Genomic DNA, 21,764 nt, shown 5'->3' on the forward strand with positions numbered 1-21,764 from the left:
CTAGGCCAGGAAGGAGGCTAGGCCAGCAGCCCATCTGCAGTACTCTGGCTGAGTCCAGAGAACCCACTCCCAGGGCGTCAGAATCGCTGACTACTCGTTGTAGTTCCACATTCTTTTGAGGCTCTACTGGATCAAGGACTCATACACACTGGAACAGAATGTCTGTGAGCCCCCTCCCCACCCCCAGTAAGTCTGAACTGACTTGAATTTTCCTCTTTTTTTTTTTTTTCCTGGGGACAGAGTCTCGCCCAGGCTGGAATGCAGTGGTGTGAACATGGCTCACTGCAGCCTCGACCTCTTGGGCTCAAGGGATCCTCCTGCCTCAGCCTCCCAAGTGTTTGTGACCACAGGCTATTTTCTAAATTTTTTGTAGAGGTGTAATCTTGCCATGTTGCTCAGGTTGGTTTTGAACTCCTGGGCTCAAGCAATCGTCCCACCTCAGCCACCCAAAGTGCTGGGATAACAGGCATGAGCCATGGTACCTGGCCAACTTTTCTGATCTTAAAGAGTGCTTTACTATTGGCCTTTTGAAAGAAAAAGGGTCTCAGGGAACACTTTAGAACTGATTTTCCCCTGGCAGGGCCAAAAGCTGAACCCTTTGTCCTTCTGAGGTGACATTAGCCAGCCAAATGACAATCCCAACCAGAGTGGCCAGTGTAGAATTCCAGCTACAAGCTGTCAGGCCAAGAAGAGGTTTCCCTTCCAAGTCGGTGAAATGATTAGCTACCAAAAGGCAAATGGTATTTAAGGAAGTCCCCACTGATGGGCCACCACAAACTGGATGGAACAAGGAGGGCAGGCCTCGAGGGGCAGTGCTCACCTTTGATGTAGTTGAGGATTTGCTGGATTCGGTGGGGCTCATTGCGGTCTGGCCGGCAGCTTGGCGTGATTTCCAGCACATAATCAGGACCATATGCTGTGAAAAACTGTAAGGAAAAGGGAAAGGCCAAAAAACAAACTAAGCCACATAAAACCTCCAAACCAACCACATACAAACAATCAAAAGAAACACACTACCGACAAGGCAAGGGAGGCCTCCTTGGGCAGAACAGGATGATGCAGCAGGAAGCCCTGTCTTGGTGGTATCACTACTCCCCTTGCTCAGACCTTCAATGATAGTCCCCTGTGAAATTATTTAGCTTGCTGTCCAACGATCTCTCTGCTTAGGTCTCAACTTTTCTCTCCAACCTCAGCTCTTATTGCTTCCTTGTCCTCTGGCCACACTAGACTGCTTGGTGCTCTTCCAAATCACACCATGCTTTCTCTTCCCTTAGGATCTTTGCCATTGCTCTTTCCTGGGGCCTGCAAAGGCCCTCCCCCAGTCCCTGCTGCCTGTGAAAAACCTCCCCATCCTTCCAGGCGCAGCTCAAATGTCACCTCCTTCACAAAGCTGTCCCTCCTTCTCCACCAACCCCAAGAGCATTCTGTTGATACTTCTTTCAGGGCCCTTAAATACACAGCGCTTGCCTGCACATCACATGCAGGTCATTGTGCTGGTTGCAGAGGGACTGTAAAGATGGGTGAGACCTCCTCTGGGGTCCTCTAGGTGCTCACAGGCATATTCTGCATTGGGTAGAGATTTTTCAACATTGACCCAATCTCCCCACACTGGACTGTCAGCTCCCTGAAGGCAGGCAGCACCTGTGTCCTATTCATCTCCTTGGTCCTCACAGACCATGGCAACTGCCTGTTAGTTTTGGTTGCCTTGAATTCCCTGGCCCAGGAATGGCAAAGAAGTCTAGTTTCTCTATTTTAACTTTTCTTTCTCTATAGTAGAGTTTATTTGGTTTTTAATTCAGGGAATCAAAATAAATGTTTGTGGATTCTATTTCTAGCTTGGTAGATGACTCCTTGTGACCATTGGGAAGTCACAATATCTGATTCAGCTTCTCTGGTAGGACCGACTTGGGGAAAAATACTCCACGACAAAGGGAATCATTCAATCGGGATAAGTCTTTGAATGGGAAATATGCAAAACTACTATTTCTGTTTAGTTTTTAATAGAAATAGTATTTGTGCACACTCTCCAGAGGGAGAGCATATGGTCCTTAACGTTATGTGCTTTCAATAGTGATATTGTTAGGTGGTAAGTAAACCAGGGAAATTCAAATTCCATCAAAACAAAATGGTACAGAGGGCATGAAAAAAGGATCTTGATACGCGTCATGATTTTGATGCCATTCAAAGAGCTTCTTAAAAATAATCCAGAGTTATTGCTATTGTCACCAAATTATCCTTGTTAAGAGTCTGGATGTACATCTGGCACCGTGGGAGATGTTGTGGAACAATCTCTAGGGATTCTAACAGTGTCTTTGTAGAATCCATGGAAGTAATTTGATGGGGAGATGGTTTTGCACATCCATGACAGAAAACTCTACACATTTAATTAAAAGAAAAATGCCCAAGACTGTGCCAATGCTTATAATGCCCTTTGTGTGTATATATGTGTGTGTGTGGACTGATCTAGAAAGAAAGAGGGGCTTAGGTCCTTCCTGTTGGAGTTATTACTCTCTGATACCTGAAGCCCTGAGTTACAGAGATAGAAAAGGCTTTGAGTAGAGATTGGCTTTACTAAACCTATATGTGGAACAGACAAGAGGGGTTACCTGGGGGACACATCCAGAACCAGTACCCCCTTTCCCCTGTATCATGGTTGAAGAAACTTGTATTTTTAGCCTAGGAGGACCCCTCGGTCCAAGTTTGAGGACCTTGTGGGCTTGGCTGTGGAAGAGAAGGCTTTAAACAGGTGTGACACTCTCTCCTTAGGCGGCCTCTTCTTCAGAGTGTGTCAAGTGGTACACTCATTTCATGGGTATGAAAAGACAGGCTTAGATAGTGCAACAGAAGAAAGGCAGCTGCAATGAAGAAGCTCCTCTTGGAGACCTGAAGCCCTAGCATCAACGTGCTATAAAAATCAGGGGCAGGGTACCTAGCTGAGGTATAGGAGGAGGGAATGTTCTGCCTCCAGGTGCGAAGATGACACTGCTGATTCTCTGTCAGTGAGACATGTCATGAGCTGCTTGATTAGGGTTGAGTGTTTGGAACAACACGTCCTCACTTATGTGTGCCTATTATGCACTTACCTTCACTCTCCTACTTTAGCTCCCTCTTTGATCAAGAGCACACGGTTGCAAGATGGTCAGCTGGGACCAGGACTGGCTGCTATGTGACAGAACTCAGTTCTACTGGGATTAAGCCTCTTGTCCTGGTTTCATTAGCACCTGGCTTTAACTAACTGATCCACACGGTAGGCACAGTCATGCATAACCCATTCTTTGCTGAAGCAGATTGGCTGCAGGTAATAGCAAAGTCTTGGTTCCTCAAGTTCTCCCCACCTTTGCCCATCAAATGTTATTCCCAGGTCCTGCTTATTTGCACTATTCTTAGGTTAGGGGACTCAGATGGTTTAAGAAAGTCCTTGTGTTGTGAGCCAGTTCTACATGGCAGCTGGCTGGCCTGCAAAGTTAGAAACTTATGTCATGTTCTCTTTGCATACCCTGTAGTGTCCAACTCAAGTCATCACAGGTTTCCCTTAAATGTATGTTGAATTAAATTAACTCACCAAGGGTTTAGCTAGCCATATAGCTAATTGTGTGAAATAATTCAAAGAATCAATTCATAGCATTAATATTTTTTCTAGACTCTTGAGGTAGCATGATGAAGTGGAAAGAGCACTGGCTTTAGAGTTGGGGGAGCTAGATTTTGGTGCCTGAATTTAGCTTGTGTGCCTCAGGTAAGCTTCTTTTTTTTTAAGAAAAAAATTTTAAATGTCAATAGCTTTTGGGGGTACAAGTAGTTTTTGGTTACATGGATGAATTACATAGTGGTGAATTCTGACATTTTAGTGTACCTGTCATCAGGTAAGCTTTTTAATCTCTGTTTCATCATTTCCACCTGACGATGACAAATGCTGACCTGGTTGGGTTGTTAGAAGTCAATGAGATAATATCTATAAAAGGGCCTAGCACAGGGCCCAGCACATAGTAGAACTTTAATAAATGTGAATTCCCTTCTCCTGGGGCAAGAGGCCCTTGCCTAGCCAAGACTCATCCACACTCTGAAGGATGTCAGGTGAAGCGCTTAGGGCTGAGATGTAGAAAGACGAGTCTGTTCTTCCTGTCAGACCAAGCTCAGCAGCCTCAGTGTCCCTCCCTGCTTGCTTAAGCCATTAGCTTAGCCTGGGAGAAACTGACTAGCCTGTGGAGAAACGGACTTCTCTCATAGTTTCCTGTCCTACAGTCCTGCCACTTGTTACTTACTGGCGAGGTGGAAAGGAAATACAATCACGTAAGGCAAAAGAGATGTTGGGGTGGAGGGATTTGGCTAGAACTAGAAATAGCTTGAGGCCCCACCCTGAAACTGCCCTCCAGCCCCGAAGAGGAAAGGAAATGGGCAAGCAGCAATCCCATTCCCAGACAGGTGGAGCAGGGGATGAAAGAGGCCAGCTGACCTTCAAGGGAAAATGCTGGCTTTGATCTCAGTGGAGGAAAGACGGAGGTGCTAACCCCTCTCCACCCTTTCCCCTTTCCCCCTCAGCACATCTTTTGCTTTCTGGGCTTTAGTTTATGCACTTTTGAGGGAGAACATGGTACTGAAAAGGGGACAAATGGAAAATATGAGATGGGGCAGAGGGATGCAAGTGAAAGGTAGTGGCTATTCTAGGGTAGTTGGTCCCTTCTCAACCCTAGAGTCAATGAAGAAAGAAACGTAAATAGCTCAACTTGAGTTCAGATCAGCCCAAGCTTGAGTTCAGTTCAGCCCACCTCAGTGCTCTTTTCTTGCTCATGTCTCTTCAGGTCTTGCTCACACAGTGAAAGTGGCATGCAATTAGATAGTTGGTCAAAAAGATATTCAGAAGAAGCCCCAATGTTGCTGTTATTCCTCCATAATCATGTTTGGTTAGCAGAAACCAAGCAACAAACCTGAATCCACCAATCCTTTTATCCTTGCCTCAACATTTAGTAAGTATCTACTATGTGCCCAACTAGGTTAGTCATTGGGGTACAAAGACAATAGGACATGTTTCATAGGAGAGATTATTATAGAGCAGTGTGATGAGTGGTATGATATTAACAATACTACATGTATTACAAGCTTATTATGTGTCAGGCACCTAAAGTGTCTAAGCATTTTTAATAGATTGACTAACTTAATTCTCACAACCAACCCATACAGTAACTACTATTATTGTTTCCATTTGAAGCTGAGGATCTAAAGCACAGGACAGTAGGATAACTTGACAGAAGTCATGCAGCTGGTATGTGTGGAGTGGAGATTTGAACTGAGGTCATTCCAAAGATCAGCACTAGCTATGGTAGCCTATACACTACCCAGAAAAAGTGACTGTGGAGTAGAGTCTGCAAAGGGGGTATAGAGGATGGGAGGGAGGCAGAGAGTATGAAACATAAGGGGCACATTTAAGGTATTGAAGTGAATTAGATATGACTAGGGGGCACGGGACAAGGAGAAGAAGGACACAAGGCTGGGGAGGCAGGCATGCATTTCATCATGGGCCCTGCTAAGGCATTTGGCATTATTCCTGACTAGAAGGTCCGTGAAGGCAGGACATTGTTTTGTTCCCTGCTGCATTGCCAGTTCCCAAAACAGTGTGTGCACCTACTAGGTGGTAGATACTTGTGGGATAAGTGAGTGGAAGCTTGTGGGAGATACTGCAAGCAAGCTTTTTTTTTTTTAGATGGAGTCTCACTCTGTCGCCCAGGCTGGAGTGCAGTGCTGTGATCTCGACTCACTGCAGCTTCCACCTCCAGGGTTCATGCGATTCTCCTGCCTCAGCCTCCCGAGTAGCTGAAATTCCAGGAGCACACCACCATGCCCAGCTAATTTTTGTATTTTTAGTAGAGATGGGGTTTCACCATGTTGGCCAGGATGATCTTGAACTCCTGACCTCAGGTGATCTGCCTGCCTCGGCCTCCCAGAGTGCTGGGATTAGAGGCATGAGCCACCAGACCCAGCCTTCTGCAAGCTTTCAAATGAGGGAATGAAGAGATCAGCTGTGCATTTTAGAGGGCTCACTGGCTACAGCGTGGAGAAGGTATTGGAATTTGAGGAGAGGAATGCTAGTTAGAAGGCTGCTGCTGTAGCCCTGTGGAATGGTAATAGGGCTTGAACCAGGAGAGGGTGGAAGGAATAGAAAGACAGAAAAACTTCAAAGATAGCATCAATAGGGTTAAACAGTAAATTGTATGTGGGGAATAAGGAAGAGGGGAATGGCAAGGATTTCTGGCTGCATAGGAGAAGCATGAACAGGATGAAGGATACAAGCAGAGGAGAAGGTTCGGTGGTAGGGTGTATGTGTGTGAGAGGGGAGTTCAGTCAGGAGCATGTTGAGGGTCAGGATGCTGATGACAGAGTGGTCTCCTAGTTTAGGAGAGAGGTTGGGCCTATGATACAATACATGTCATAGATTTAGGAGTTACCAGCAACATAAAATCAAGGAATTGGACAAGATTGCCATGGTTGCTGGGGGTGGGGGGAGCTTACTACAGAGTAAGAAGAGGGGAGAGGCAAGGACAGAATCTTGGGGAACAGCAATACTTCAGAGGTGGGTACAGGGAGTGGAAACAGTTCTGGCGACAATTTGAAATCTTGCTGAGAGGGTAAAAAAGAGGGAGCCTGAAAGGTGTCTTCTGATTTGTCCATTGGAAAGAGACCTTTGCTGCAGCAAAGTCAGTGGAGGGTGGGGAGAGGCCTGATGGGAGTGAGGAGGCAGAGATAAGAGTGATGACGGGAATACAGTAGTACCCCACTTATTCCCGTGGGATAGATTCTAAGATTCGCAGCGGATGCCTAAAACCACAGATAGTACTGAGCCTGATTGCTGTCAATCAGAACAGGTTTCTGTTGTCTTCCACCCACAGATTTAATGCCTTTGCCTTCTTAACTAGGCATTTATCCTTTACTGTGGCTGTAACTTTTGCAGTTTGAGGCATGAAAGCAAACCTAGCACAAAGTTTTCTTTTCTTTCCTTCTTTTTTCTTTTCCTTTTTCTTTCTTTTTTTTTTTTGAGATAGAGTCTCGCTCTTTCGCCCAGGCTGGAGTTCAGTGACACGATCTCGGATCACTGCAACCTCCACCACCCAGGTTCAGGTGATTCTCCTGCCTCAGCCTCCTGAGTAGCTGGGATTACAGGCGCGCACCATCACGTCCAGCTAATTTTTTTTTGTATTTTTAGTAGAGACAGGGTTTCACCATGTTGGCCAGGCTGGTCTCGGCTGGTCTCCAACTCCTGACCTTAAGTGATCCGCTCGCCTCAGCCTCCCAAATTGCTGCGATTATGGGTGTCAGCCACTGTGCCCAGCTCTTCAGGATTTCACAGAGAGATTTTTTCTTATTGTAGATCTTAGTAACCTCAGCATATGATTTTTTTCCTCCCTTAAGTTGAGAACTTTCACCTTTTCACTAAAAGTACTTTACGGTTTCTCTTTGGCATATCCGAACTGCCTGCATCACTACTCTTGTGCTTTGGGGCCATTATTAAGCAAAATAAGGGTAACTTGAACACAAGCACTGTGATACTGTGACAGTTGGTCTGATAATCAAGACAGCTACTAAGTGACTAATGGTGGGTAGCATAGATGGCATGGATACTCTGGACAAAGGGATGATTCACATCCTGGGTGGGAGGGAGCAGGACAGTGTGAGATTTTATCATGCTATTCAGAACAGCATGCAATTTAAAACCTGAGAATTGTTTATTTCTGGAATTTTCCATTTAATATTTTTAGACCACAGTTGTCACAGCAGGTAACTGAAACTAAGAAAAGTGAAAGGGCGGATAAGAAGGGGACTAGTGTATACCAGCAGTCCCCAACCTTTTTGGCATCAGGAACTGGTTTTGTGGAAGATTATTTTTCCATGGACCAGGGAGGTGGGGATGGTTTCAGGATGAAACTGTTCCGCCTCAGATCATTAGGCATTAGTTAGATTTTCATAAGGAGTGCACAACCTAGATCCCTTGCACATGCAGTTCACAGTGGGGTTCACACTTCTATGAGAATCTAATGCTGCCCCTGATCTGACAGGAGGTGGAGCTCAGTTGTTAATGCTCACTTGCCTGCTGCTCACCTTTTGCTGTGCAGCCCAGTTCCTAACAGGTCAGCAGCCCCGTGGCCCCAGTGGGGTTGGGGACCCCTGCTGTATACTATTTTTTTTTAATCTTTTTTTCCAGGAGTTTGATACAGGGGTAGGGCTGGGGTAGGTGGGTGTTTTAAGATGGGAGGATATTAAGTATGTTTACGGGCTGAGGGAAAAGAGTCTATAGGATGGGAGTCAGAGGCAGCATAATAGGTATTTTGAGTTAGTTATGTCTGTATTTCTGGCCCATTAGAGATCCACAAGGGAAGAATATATATATATATATTTTAATCTTTATATTATCCACAGCTCCTAACATAAGGCCTGGAAAATAATAGGCGCTCAATTCATGTTTGCTGAATGAATGAAACAAAATGATTGGGATTCTGAACAGATTCACATCCAATAGGGCGAATTAGGTTCTTGAAGGATGGGGTGATTCTAGACAGGCAGGGATGGAGTGTGTGTCGGGGGATAGTTAGAGGAGGCAAGAGAATGCAGGACAAGTTTGGGGACCAGCAAGCGCTATTAGTGGGCTAAAGTTGGAAAAAGAGAGCACAGGAAGCCTTGATTCCCATGTTAAGGAGACAAGACATGATGTGACAGGCAATGAGGCAGGGTCAGGACTGGAGCTGAGCCTTATAGGAACTGAGAGCAGCAAATGCAAGTGGAGGCACCTGCAATAGTACAAGGTGGGGGACAAAAAAGGCTTGAACCAGAGTGATTGCTGTGGGGATGGAGCAGATGGGAAAGAGATACTGTGATAGGGCCGAGCGTGGTGGCTCTCCCCTGTAATCCTAGCACTTTGGGAGGCTGAGGCAGGTGGATTCCATGAGGCCAGGAGTTTGAGACCAGCCTGACCAACATGGTGAAACCCCATCTCTACTAAAAATACAAAAATTAACTGGGCATGGTGGTGCATGCCTGTAGTTCCAGCTACCTGGGAGGCTGAGACATGAGAATCCTTGAACCCAGGAGGCAGAGGTTGCAGTGAGCCAAGATTGCACCACCGCACTCTAGCCAGGGCAACAGAGTGGAACCTTGTCTCAAAAAAATAAAAATAAAAATAAAAATAAAAAAAAAGGCTGGGCGTGGTGGCTCACGCCTGTAATCCCATCACTTTAGGAGGCTGAGGCGGGTGGATCACAAGGTCAGGAGTTCGAGACCAGCCTGACCAACATGGTGAAACCCCATCTCTACTAAAAATACAAAAATTAACTGGGCATGGTGGTGCATGCCTGTAGTCCCAGCTCCTAGGGAGGCTGAGGCAGGAGAATCGCTTGAACCCAGGTGGCGGAGGTTGCAGTGAGCTGAGATTGCACCACTGCATTCCAATCTGGGTGACAGAGAGAGACTCTGTCTCAAAAAAAAAAAAAAAAAGCAAGCAAGCAAGCAAGCTTCTGTCCAAATCCCTTTCTATAAAAATCCAAGTAGCTCTTGCATTTTTTATTGTTAACTCAAGGCCTACTTTTTCCTAAAAATTATACTTGCTTCTATCAGGGCAAGTCCGAGGTCAATGCCCAAGAGAGCTTGCAGACCCCTGAAGCTTTACTGTTTTTAGTTGGGGAAGTCATGCCTGTGACGGTAATGTGGGTTCTGGTCAGGAAGAGCATTTCTTGTCCTGAATCACGCTTTGAAAAGAACTCATCATAACCAGAATAACATGGCACCAGCACTTTGAACCATAACATGGTCTTGTACGATGCTTCTCAATCTCTCTTATATCACCAATTACTCCATCAAAGAACTTGGGCTCAACCATGATGAAAACAAAAAAGCCCTCTTTTTTCCCAGAAAAACATTTCTGTTTACAGGAAATTCAGTGATTACATATGCCATTTATGGTACATTTTAAGGACATAAAATTGCAGTGATATTATTTGGAGTAGATTTTATTGCCATGGCTTTACAACACAAACAAACAAAAATAATAACTCCATTAGTTGTTGAATTGAACTGGCAGGAAGCAGCACATCAAAAGCGCTTGTGAGCAGGCAGGAGGATGGGGGACTGGGAGTGTCTAGAGCCCAACCAAAAGGTCAGGGAGATAGGGGCTATTGAAGATAAGATGCTACATGTGGAGGTGAAGATGAGGATGGAAAAAAAGTGAATTCTTAGTTGCTGGAATAGAAACCTGGTGTTCTGTCTAGACTACATCTGTATCCTACCTGTGGTACTCATTTTACCTCTGAACACAGAGTTGGCACTTAAGAACTGCTTGGTGGTGAGGCTTATACACCAGTGCATGGTTGTGCCAAGAATTGTTTGAGTGAATGAAGAGAGCATGGAAATGGTTTTATTTTTCAGATATTTAAATGGTATCTAACCTATTGGTATAAAAAAGGTTTATTAAGCAAAATAATCAGGCAAACCTGGGAAATGTTATCTTACTGGAGCACTAATTATAATAATAATTATTATTATTTAGAGGGAAGATCTTACTCTGTCACCCAGCCTGGTGTGCAGTGATGCAATCGTAGCTCACTGTAACTTGAGCACTAATTATATTTAAGCAAAGAATATGCTCAATATTAACATCTTATTTCATTAGCTAAAAGTACTTAGAGGCTTTCATGAACACATATATATAGCCCTTTTGCATGTCATCTAATTAGTAACGTTCTTATGTTAGTCAATCCACAGTAGTGTGTGTGCGTGTATATGTGTGCATGTGTGCACATGCATGCATTGTGCTAAGCATCATCATTCTAGGCCCTGGGGGCAAGCTGGGTACCAAAAAAAAAAAAAAAAAAGAATAAGGTCTGATGACTGCTCTCAAGGAGATGACAATCAAATAGAGAGGGAAGATATAATTATAGCAAAAGCAGAGGAATAAATCCAAGCTACGGTATGTGGTATTAGTTAGTGTACAATAAAATGCCCTCACATGTGTGGGGCACTGGACAAATTAGGTGACTTGTCCAAGATCATAATCTTAACACTATGTAATACAGTTAACAGATGTGAACTTGAACCAATGATTTTGAACTTCCCATTTTATAGGATTCCACTACATCATGAAGCAATATGCATAGCAGTTAAAGACTGAGATTTCTGGAGTCATATGGGATGAGCCCTACATCTTTGCTCTACCATTGATGTAGTTTGGATGTGTGTCCTCTCCAAATTTCATGTTGAAATGTGATCCCCAATGTTGGAGGTGGGGCCTGGTGGGAGGTGTTTGGGTCATGGGTGCAGATCCTCATGAATGGCTTGGTGCTCTCCCCATGGTAATGAGTGCATTCTCGCTCTGAGAGTTCATGTCACATTTGTTGTTAAAAGAGTCAGGAAGCTCCCCCGTCTCTCTCTTGCTTCCTCTCTGGCCATGTGACATGCTGGTTCCCTTTGCCTTCCGCCATGATTGGAAATTTCCTGAGGCCTCGCCAGAAGATGTTGGTGTCATGCTTGTACAGCCTGCAAAACTGTGAGCCAATTAAGTCTTTTTTCTTTATAGATTACCCAGCCTCAGGTATTCCTTTATAGCAATGCAGATGGACTAACACAACCATTTACTAGCTGTGTGGCCTTAGGCAAGTGACTTAACTGTTCTGTAATTTGGTATTCTTGTTTGTAAAATGGGAATAATAACAGAACCTACCTTTTAGGACTGTTGTGAATTCTGAAGGCTTACCCTGTATCCCAAAATGCTGAAGCTAGAAAGAGTGGCAGAGAGATCAAGAAGAGAAGGATTCCAAGTGAAAATGACTAATAAGAAAGATGGAAAAGAAGCGGAGGGAATGAGAAATTTGAAGTGGTAGGAGAGAGGCACAGAGGTGACAGAAATGAGTAGAAGAGATAAAAATGAGAAGGGGCTTAGATTGGGAAGGGGAAGAAGGAGGTCTAGAGGAGGAGACAGGGAAGACAAGGGCAGGGTGGCAGGGGTCTCCCTGCAGGCCAGAATTTTCCTTCAGGGTATGGTTTCAAGGGTTTTAGGGAAGGGCCCTGGCCAAGACTAATACGTTGCCCCATCACTGCTGATCCTCAAATTTCCACGATTAGAGAGAATTCCTTCTTCATACTGTGTGCAGAGCCAACTCTGGTTATACCATATGTCTCTGTTAATCAAATGAATATTTTGGAAACAAGCCTACACACGAAGGTTTTTTACATCAAATTTTCCTTAAGCCAAGGGTGGGGATGGAAGAAGGAAGAGTATAGGGATATTGCTTTACCTGGCTTGTTGCTGGAGAAGTACTAAGATGACTTTGAAAACTGCTTCTACTGGAGGATTAATAAGAATTGATTCTTATACTACTCCAAACAACTGCACTCTCTCCATCCCTTTACTTCTGAACTTATTAAAATTTCTCTTTTCTTCAAAACCTTGAGCTCCTCATTTCTCAGACACTTCAACTCACTGCAACCCACACCTCCAATGAATTTTTTTTTTTTTTTGAGATGGAGTCTAACTCTGTCACCCATGCTGGAGTGCAATGGAGCGATCTTGGCTCATTACAACCTCCGCCTCCTGGGTTCAAGTGATTCTCCTGTCTCAGTCACCTGCGTAGCTGGGATTACAGGCGTGCATCACCACACACAGCTAAATGTTTTGTGTTTTTAGCAGAGACGGGGTTTTACCATGTTGGCCAGGCTGGTCTTGAGCTCCTGACCTCAGGTGATCTACCCACCTTGGCCTCCCAAAGTGTGGGATTACAGGCATGAGCCACCGTGCCCGGCCTTGAACTTTTTTTTTTTTTTTTTTTTTTTTGAGACGGAGTCTCGTTCTGTCGCCTGGGCTGGAGTGCAGTGGCCGGCTCACTGCAAGCTCACTCAATCTCAGCTCACTGCAAGCTCCGCCTCCCGGGTTTACGCCATTCTCCTGCCTCAGCCTCCCGAGTAGCTGGGACTACAAGCACCAGCCACCTCGCCCGGCTAGCTTTTTGTATTTTTTAGTAGAGATGGGGTTTCACCGTGTTAGCCAGGATGGTCTCGAACTCCTGACCTCGTGATCCGCCCGTCTCGGCCTCCCAAAGTGCTGGGATTACAGGCTTGAGCCACCGCACCCGGCCTGAACTGTTTTAAGAAGAGAGATGGCAAAGAGATTTCAGCTTCTTGACAACTCGGATTGATCAGTAGTAGCTGCTTGGGGTACTGTGTTGAGAAACATTCTGAGGCTGTGCCTTGGTTCACAACAGGGAAGTGGGCCATGATCAATTTGCGATGTATCCATAGGGGTACATAGGGTGGGGTCTGAGGGCACGTAGTCATATGTGCCCTACATTTGCTATTCCTGCTTTAGGACATCAAGAGTGACCTCCTAATTACCTAACTAAGGTCTTCTTTTCAGTTATCACTAATCCTATTTGATCTCTTTCCAGCACATGTCATTACACTATCTTCTCCCTCATAACAACTGCTCTCCCTGTTCCTTCTCAGTCTCCTTCCCTGGATCCTCTTCTTTCATCTGTCTCTGAAATGTAGGTGCCCTTGGGTTATATCCTCAGCCTCTCTTCTCTTTCTTTGCAGGAGTTCGCGCCCTCTCTCGGTGTTGTAATCACGCCTACATGGAGATCCTACATCTCTGGGTCCTGTCAGTGTTTGTCATCAGCCTCTGACATGCATTTATAATCATCTGCTGGACATTTCTACCTGGAAAATTTGAATTCTTGGTATTTTGCACAATGTGTTCTAAGTAGAGCTGATTGTAAGTCCTTCCAAAGAGAATGCTCATCATCTTTCTTTTATGTTTACTCAGCAAGTCCCACCATACAATAAGCTCTTCAAGAAAGATTTGTACTTATGACCCTGAATGGGTTAGTGTGTTTGTGCTTCGTTTAGAGGCAATGGATTTTGTGCGTTCAAAATACCTGAAATAATACCATTCTGAACATGCCTGATTTCATCAAAATACCCGAAATAATGGGTGATGGGCCCAGTAAAAACCCAGACTTCACCACCATGCAATATATGTATATAAGAAGCCTGCACTTGTACCCTCTAAATATGTACAAAAAAAGACTTCCGAAATAATACGGGTTAGGAGATCTCTACCTCTGTGATAGTCCCATTGTTTGATGAGCAATGATTTTTTTCTCACTACTTTTTAAACAAAGAAAAACATTTCTAACTGTGTGCAAGAAGATAGAAAGAGACATAGAGCACTCCCAAGACTGGCATTATCTCTCAGGGGACAGCCCGATAGCAAGCGCTATGCTTTGTGTATTACAGGTTGAATATCCCTTTTTTGAAATACTTGGGTCCAGAAGTATTTTGTATTTTGAATTTTTTTTCAGATTTTGGAATATTTGCATTATACGTACTAGTTGGGCATGCCTAATCCAAAAATCCGAAATCTGAAATGTTCCAGTGAGCAATTCCTTTGCATACCATGTTGGTGCTCAAAAAGTTCTGGATTTTGGAGCATTTTGGAGTTCACATTTTCAAATTTGGGATGCTCAACCTATATTTGAAAACAGTCACTGGTTATCTGCTGGGGCAGGATTCAGTGTGGTAGGTGCTGGGGAGATGATGATGACACAGATACAATCTCTAGTCTTGAAGAGCTTACAGTCTAGTAGAGAATGCAGACAAGTACAGGAATAACTATGATGAGAAGAATGTCAGAGGTAAGTCATTTCTCAAGGGAAATTCTGAAGTGGGAATTCTTAATTCTGAGTGTGGGGGCTGAGTAATGAATAAGGCTTCATGGAGGAGATGGGAGGCAGTCAAACTGGCCTTGAAGGATGAGCAAGATTTAAGTAGGAAGGAAGAGAAGGTATGAAACGCACAAGAAGTAGAATGAGGATGATGAAGATATACTGTAAACAAGTCATCAAAAATTAATTTATACAGAAAGAACAGAGTACTGGGTCAAAATCAGCACCAACACAGCTCTGTAAGCAACTTTCTTGTCTGCTTTGAATAATGCATGTTTCTTTTGTGATGGACCACAATAGAATGATGGCCTTGGCAGAGAGGGGCAAAGCCATGGATGGAATTGCTACTCCATCAGAGTAGGATTTATCTCTGATATATCCATCAGAGAGGTTACTTGGGGCAAATTGGAGTTGCACTTGCTCAGCACCTATTGATTCATTTATTCACTCATTCACATGATACCAATATTTCTTGAGCACTCCTGTGTGCCAAGCTGTGGTCATGAAGAGATGCATGAGACTTGGCCCCTGCCCTCAAGGAGTGAATGGAGAGACAGCTATGCAAATGATCAATTGTAATGCACTGTGGGAAGAACCATAATCGAGGTGCAGACAAGGAGCTCCTGCAGTCCAGAGGGAAGACAAAGCAAAATCCTAGTCAGCCTCTAACTGATTTCCCTGTCTCCCCTGTCTTCCTGAGCTTTCCATCAGAAATTCAGATCTGATCATGTCATTCCCTTGCTTAAAAACCGTGGTTGGCTCCCCACTGACTGCAGGACTGAGTCCAAACTTGAAAGCAGGACATACAAAGGCCTTCACAGTCTGGCTCAGCTGACTTCTCCAGCCTTATCACACACCATGGCCTGGGCTACAGCCCCTAAACTGTAGCCACATTGACCTGAAGTGTCTCTCCCTACTCCTCTTTATCTGGTCAATTCTTCTGTTTCCCTCGAGCCCTTGCTAAATGTTGCCTCTCTACTGTGCCGTTCCCAGCTCCCCCAGATGGAGTAAGTTCCTCCTCTGTGTTCCCACAGCTCACTGCCTCTTGATTCTATCACTTACACATTCTAGTGTAACTGTTTTTGTGCTTGTCTCCTCCACTGGGCAGTGTTCTCCTCAAGGGTGGGAACACATTCTTTTCTTTGTCCCTAAGATTTGGTATGGGCCTGGCACATAGTAGGCGCTCCACACATCTTTACTGAGTGAATGAATGACTCTGACATGTGGCCAGTCAGGCCTGGTCATTGTCAGCAGCTGGCACTACTTAACATGAGAGATGCATACAAAATGAAGGGCAGCCAGAGTAGCTGAAAAACAGGCGGCTCTAGTGACATCATGACAAAAACAAACCAAAACTGGAGAAGGCTGAGACAACGCTTCCACTCACACTTTAACAAATGACTCTCGCTTCTGAGCAGCCCCTTTTTGTCTGCTCTCCCATTCACTTTCCAAAACCCAGTCATTGAAATGATTCTAATTATTCATGGTCAGTGGCATATCCAGGAAACACTTAGTTTACAAGCAATTAAAATACACTAAAATAGATTTATGTAGGTTGAACCTGATCCTGCTGGTAAGAAGGGAGTAAATGACATAGATCTTGGAGGGGTATTTGCTCTGCAAGGTTGCTTTTTATCATTCTTTATCTACCTTACTAGTTTGGTGCTAACATGGCAAGCATCCAGAGGTATTTCTTAAGGCAAGGGTACTGTGAACATAGCGGGGAGCCCGTTCCACAGTTGTAGACTTGGTGCTTCCTGGCAGCCAGCTGTCCTGTAAATGCGTGAGTGCCACCTCTGCCCAGGCCCACATGGCGCAGGGGAAAGGCTGGCTCAGAAGCAGGCAGCATGGAGTAGTAGGAAAGGTCGCCAGCACTGTGATCAGGGGCCTGGTTTCCACCAACACTTCATTCTTCAAGGCTCTGTCACCACATTGGTCAAATGGGGCACAAGTTTCCACCCTACCAACCTTAAAGTGTTGTATATGAGGATCACAGGAAGAAATTTTGTGAAAAGGTCTAGAGGCTAGATAAATGAAGGGGGTTTCATTTTCATTACAAAAACTCCAACTTATGACTGTTGGGCCCCTCCAAGGCTCTGGATGTGGCTAATGCTCACCAACAGATTAGCAAAGGCACACTTAGGCTTGTCCCCTAATAGTTTAAGAGTCCACACAAGGATGATTTATCACCTTGCCTCACTCAAACCAACAGCATTTTAATGTCCCTCTAATGAAGAGAGCAGTCGCAGCTAAACAAACACACCATTCAGTTCACAACAGACATGGGCAGCAAATGCCTAGCCCATGGAGTTCAGATGTCCTCAAAGATTTTGTGCCATCCTTTCCCACAGCAGGCTCTGCTTCCTTGAGTTTGACTCTAGGGAAAAAAAGGCCTCCTTTTGCTGCTCCACAAAACCTAGAATAACATATAGCTAAGCCATTCAATGGGCCAGTGTGATTGGCACAAAAAGTAGAATGAACAAAACGAAATGGCATATTTCAACATAAGCTTTTGAGCTAAATTCAGAGGTACTGCAAAAAAGGCCAAAAGGCTGGCACAAAAGTGGGGCAGAGAAGCAAAGGTCATGGAAAACCAGTCAACCAGAGTGATGGTCCACCTTGAGGTCTGACCTTAAATTATTAAGGCCATGAGACACATTGATGGAAACTCGTTTCCTCTTTATCTGCAAAAGGATCCTGGGTTCTTTCACGCTCTGTCACACCTCCCTGCCTTTCCATTCACCATTCCCTTTGCAGAGAATGCCCAGCTCTCCCTTCTCAGCCTAGACCATTCCTACTCAGCTTTCAAGACTCAGCTCAAATGTAACCTCTTTGAAGTCTTTGCTGACTCCCCAAAGGCAGAGTTCCTCATTCCCTCCCCTGTGTTTCCACGAGGTTTTTTTTTTTTTTTTTAGACAGAGTCTCACTCTGTCGCCAGGCTGGAGTGCAGTGGTGCGATCTTGGCTCACTGCAACCTCCAACACCCTGGCTCAAGAAATTCTTCTGCCTCAGCCTCCCAAGTAGCTGGGATTACAGGCACATACCACCACACCCAGCTAATTTTTGTATTTTTAGTAGAGACAGGGTTTCACCATTTTGGCCAGGATGGTCTCCATCTCCTGACCTTGTGATCTGCCTACCTCGGCCTTCCAAAGTGCTGGGATTACAGGCATGAGCCACCGCACCTGGCCATCCAAAAGGCCTTTTACAGCCCTCTGGCCCACTCTGGCATCTTTGTTTACATGCTCTCCTTCCCCATGGGGCCGTGAGTGCAGCTCTTAGGAGCAAGAACTACAACAGCACAAAGATGCTTTCTTAGCACAACGCAGGGCACAAAGATGGCCCTCACTCAAGGCTGGCTGAATAAATGAGCATTTGAGCAAACATGCACTGAACTCACTTGTTGGATCTGCATAGGACCCAGAGGAAAGTCTCATTAGGCAACGATTTGCTATGTTACACATGCTTCTTCAACACTGGTTTATCTGATTCGTGACGACCTTGGTGCTGGCAAGCTGCAAGAAGTCTGCTGGCAGAGGCAGCCTGACAATGTACCAGTGAGGCAAGGTATAGGGTGACCTCGTCCAGGCTCTCAGCTTGGTTCTCACAGCACGAAAACACGAGTTGGAAAAGTACTGCTCCCCGCCCCCACACCCCTCAACTCTCCTGTGCTTGCTTCTCAGGAAGTTGCCCAGCAGCACAGATAGCATCGTTTAGTACATTTGAAAACCGAAAATGCTTCCATTACCAGAGAGGAATGCCTAACGCACGGAGCCTGACCTGGCCAGGGGTCCCACAGAAGCTCTGGCTCAGCATCACAGCTTCTAGTTCTGTTTCCGGTTCTGCTAATGATGAACCCGATGACTTTGGACATATCAGCTCATTTCACATTCCCTGTCATCATATAGGGAGAATAATGAAAATGTTGCATGGAATGAATCAATGAGAAGCTTGACTGAGATCCTGGTGGACGGGGGAAACAGTGGTTGATGCTGGCAGAGCCTTTAGGGTTTTGTCGTTTTGGTTGTTTCTATCGTTTGTTAAGTGCAAATCACTCTGCCTTAAGCCCAGGTGTGCAGTCCATTGAGAGGAAGGGCAGGCAGGCAGGCAGGCAGGCATGCACCTCCAAACTGGGCTGCAGCAGAGCCAGTGCCGGTGGCAGTGGACAGGACTGGACGGGATAGGATGGGATGCTCAGATGCAGGCCGGCCAACAGCTGGTCTTGTGCTCCCCAGTAGGGACAGGAGCAACAAGCTCTAAAAGCTGTGCCTACTGGAGCAATTTAGTATTGAAATAAAATAAAACTAACGGCAAAGTCAATCTGACACATCTTTAATGATACACATAATGATCATTGTGCTGTACTGTAATTAGGCATAATGATAAGCAGCTCCTAAGAATGACTGTAATTACGATGACATTTACACAGCTGAACCAAATATTTCTGAGGTCAGCCAGGAAGGAGGTGGGGATTAGGGGTGGTTGGACAGGAGGCAGAGCACAAACTTGGTTGCAAGGCATTTCTCTGGTTTTCCTTGTCTCCCCACTCCACCCCAAGGTGACAGTCCCTCCACCCCTTATTGGGGAACAGAAAAAAGATCTGAGAGGGACCTGGGGCCTGAATGGCTAGTTCCTTTCTCCAGCCAGGGAGAGGCTATCCTGAAGCTCCTAGGGTTAGGGAATCTGGGATGTCCAGAGGGGCTTCAAGCTGATTAGTCCCTACTTTTCCATAAGGCCTGAAATTCTATCAAGTAGCCTTAAACCTAACAAGTATATGCCTAAAGTATGGGCCTTATTTGGAGCCTGATTTGAACAAATCCATGTAAGGGATATTTTGGGGACAACTGGGTAAAATTTAACAGAGATTGGTATTAGATGGGTTCTCTAGAGAAACAGAACTAATGGAATATATATATATATATATATGTATATATATATATGAGAGCTTTTTTTTGAGATGAAGTTTCACTCTGTCGCTCAGGCTGGAGTGCAGTGGCATGATCTCGGTTCACTGCAACCTCCCAGTGGCATGATCTCGGTTCACTGCAACCTCCCATGTGTACACACACACACACACACACACACATATATATACTTTAACCTAATCTTGACTTATTTCTCCCTTCCTACACCTGACGAATCCACATTCCTTTTTGGGAACATTATCCAGGTACCACTTCCTCCAGGAAGTGTTCACAGGTCCTTCCTTCTCCTATCTCCACACTATCCCCTGCTCGGGTCTTCTCTGCTTCCATAGCACCCTTGCATAATCTCTACTACAGCACTTATCACTGTGGATTATAAATGTCTTCCCGACTAGACATTGAGCTCTTTCAGGATAGAGAGTATGTCTTTTTTATCTCTATATAGCACAGGGCCTAGAACACAGTAGGGATCCTGTACATGCTTGATAAATACATGAATGAATGGATAGATGAAAGAACGAATATATTCTCTAGCAGAACATCAGAGACTTGGGAAGCATCCTCACCCTAAATCAAACACTGAGGAAGTAGAATTTTTAGTATGTGCTTAGATACCAAAAGGAGAAAGGAGATCTGTATCCTTGGATATGTTTTAAACTCTATGATGATGATGATGATGATGATGATGATGATGATGATAACTGACATTCAACATTTATTGCATTTATTGCATAGACTTATGAGCACAACTGCCTGGGTTTTAATTTTAGCTGTACCATTTGCTAGCATGTAATTTTGGGCAAATTACATAATTTTTTTTGTACCTTAGTTTCCTCATCTGGAAAATGAGGATGATAATAATACTATGTATTAAATGAAATAATGTTCTGCAAAGCACTTAGAATACTACCTGTAATGCAGTAAATACTGTATAAGGATTTGCTATTATTTATTACAATGAGTCAGCGACTGTGTTAAATCCTTCAGTTATTCATTTATGTATATTGAGAGCCTGCCAGTTCTAGGCCCTGGAGATGGTGTGCCTTCATGGAGCTTATATTTGACCTAACTCCACCCTCACACAATACAAGGGAGACACTATACATATCCCCAACATATAAAAAAGAAAAGTGAGGCTTAAAACTATTAAGTGACTTGTCCAAGGTCATAGAGCTCCTAAGTTGAAAATTAGGATTCTAACTCTGATCTGTGTGACTCCAAAACTCATTGCTTTAGACCAGGAGTTGACAAACTATGGCCCATGAGCCAAATCTGTCCCTCTGCCTTTTTTTTTTTTCCTTGAGATATAATTTACCCTTTTAGAGTGCATTGTTTAGTATATTCACAAGTAGCATATTTACAAAATTGTGCAACCAATATCTAATTCCAGAACATTTTCATCACCCATGAAGGAAACCCCATATCCATTGAGCATTCACTTCTTGTTCCCCTATTCCCTGGCAACCAGTAATCTACTTTCTGTCTTTATGGATTTTCATATTCTGGACATTTCATACAAATGGAATAATAAGAATATGTGGCCTTTTATGTCTTTCTTTCACTTAGCATAATGTTTTCAAGGTTCATCCATATTGTAGTATGTATCAGTAATTTGTTCTTTTTATGGCTGAATTCCATTGTATAGATACACATTTTGCTTATCCATTTATCAGTTGATAGACATTTGGGTTGTTTCCAAGTTTTTGGCTATTATGAATAATGCTGCTATGGAAATCTGTGTACACATTCTTGTGTGAACATATGTGGTTATATACCTAGGAATAAAATTTCTGGGTCGTTTGGTAACTCTATTTAACTTTTTAGGGAACTGCCGTGTTGTTTTCCCAAGTGGCTGCACCATTTTATATTTCCACCAGCAATGTATGAGGGTTCCTATTTCTCTGCATTGTTGCCAACATTTGCTATTATCCATCTTTTTTATTATTGTCATCCTAGTAGGAGTGAAGTGATATTTCATAGTGATTTGGGATTTGCATTTCCCTAATGACTAATGATGTCAGGCATTTCCTCATATATTTATTGACCAGTTATATATCTTCTTTGGAGAAATGTCTATGTGTATCCTTTGCTCACTTTAAAAATGGGTTATTTTGCTATTATTATTATTATTATTATTATTATTATTATT

General features: G+C 44.2%; 1 protein-coding gene across 2 annotated transcripts in view; it reads right to left on the minus strand.

Annotated features, from left to right (window-relative positions):
* HDAC8 (histone deacetylase 8) overlaps window positions 1–21,764 on the minus strand; it is a 258,223-nt gene that overhangs the window by 23,102 nt on the left and 213,357 nt on the right. For both annotated transcript variants that reach the window (XM_011958897.1, XM_011958896.1), the window contains one exon: window positions 821–926. In XM_011958897.1, coding sequence (XP_011814287.1) covers window positions 821–926 — 106 coding nt within the window. The remainder of the gene's footprint in view (window positions 1–820; window positions 927–21,764) is intronic.

The sequence above is a fragment of the Colobus angolensis genome, unplaced genomic scaffold (assembly GCF_000951035.1).
Source record: "Colobus angolensis palliatus isolate OR3802 unplaced genomic scaffold, Cang.pa_1.0 Scaffold479, whole genome shotgun sequence".
NCBI lineage: Eukaryota > Metazoa > Chordata > Mammalia > Primates > Cercopithecidae > Colobus > Colobus angolensis.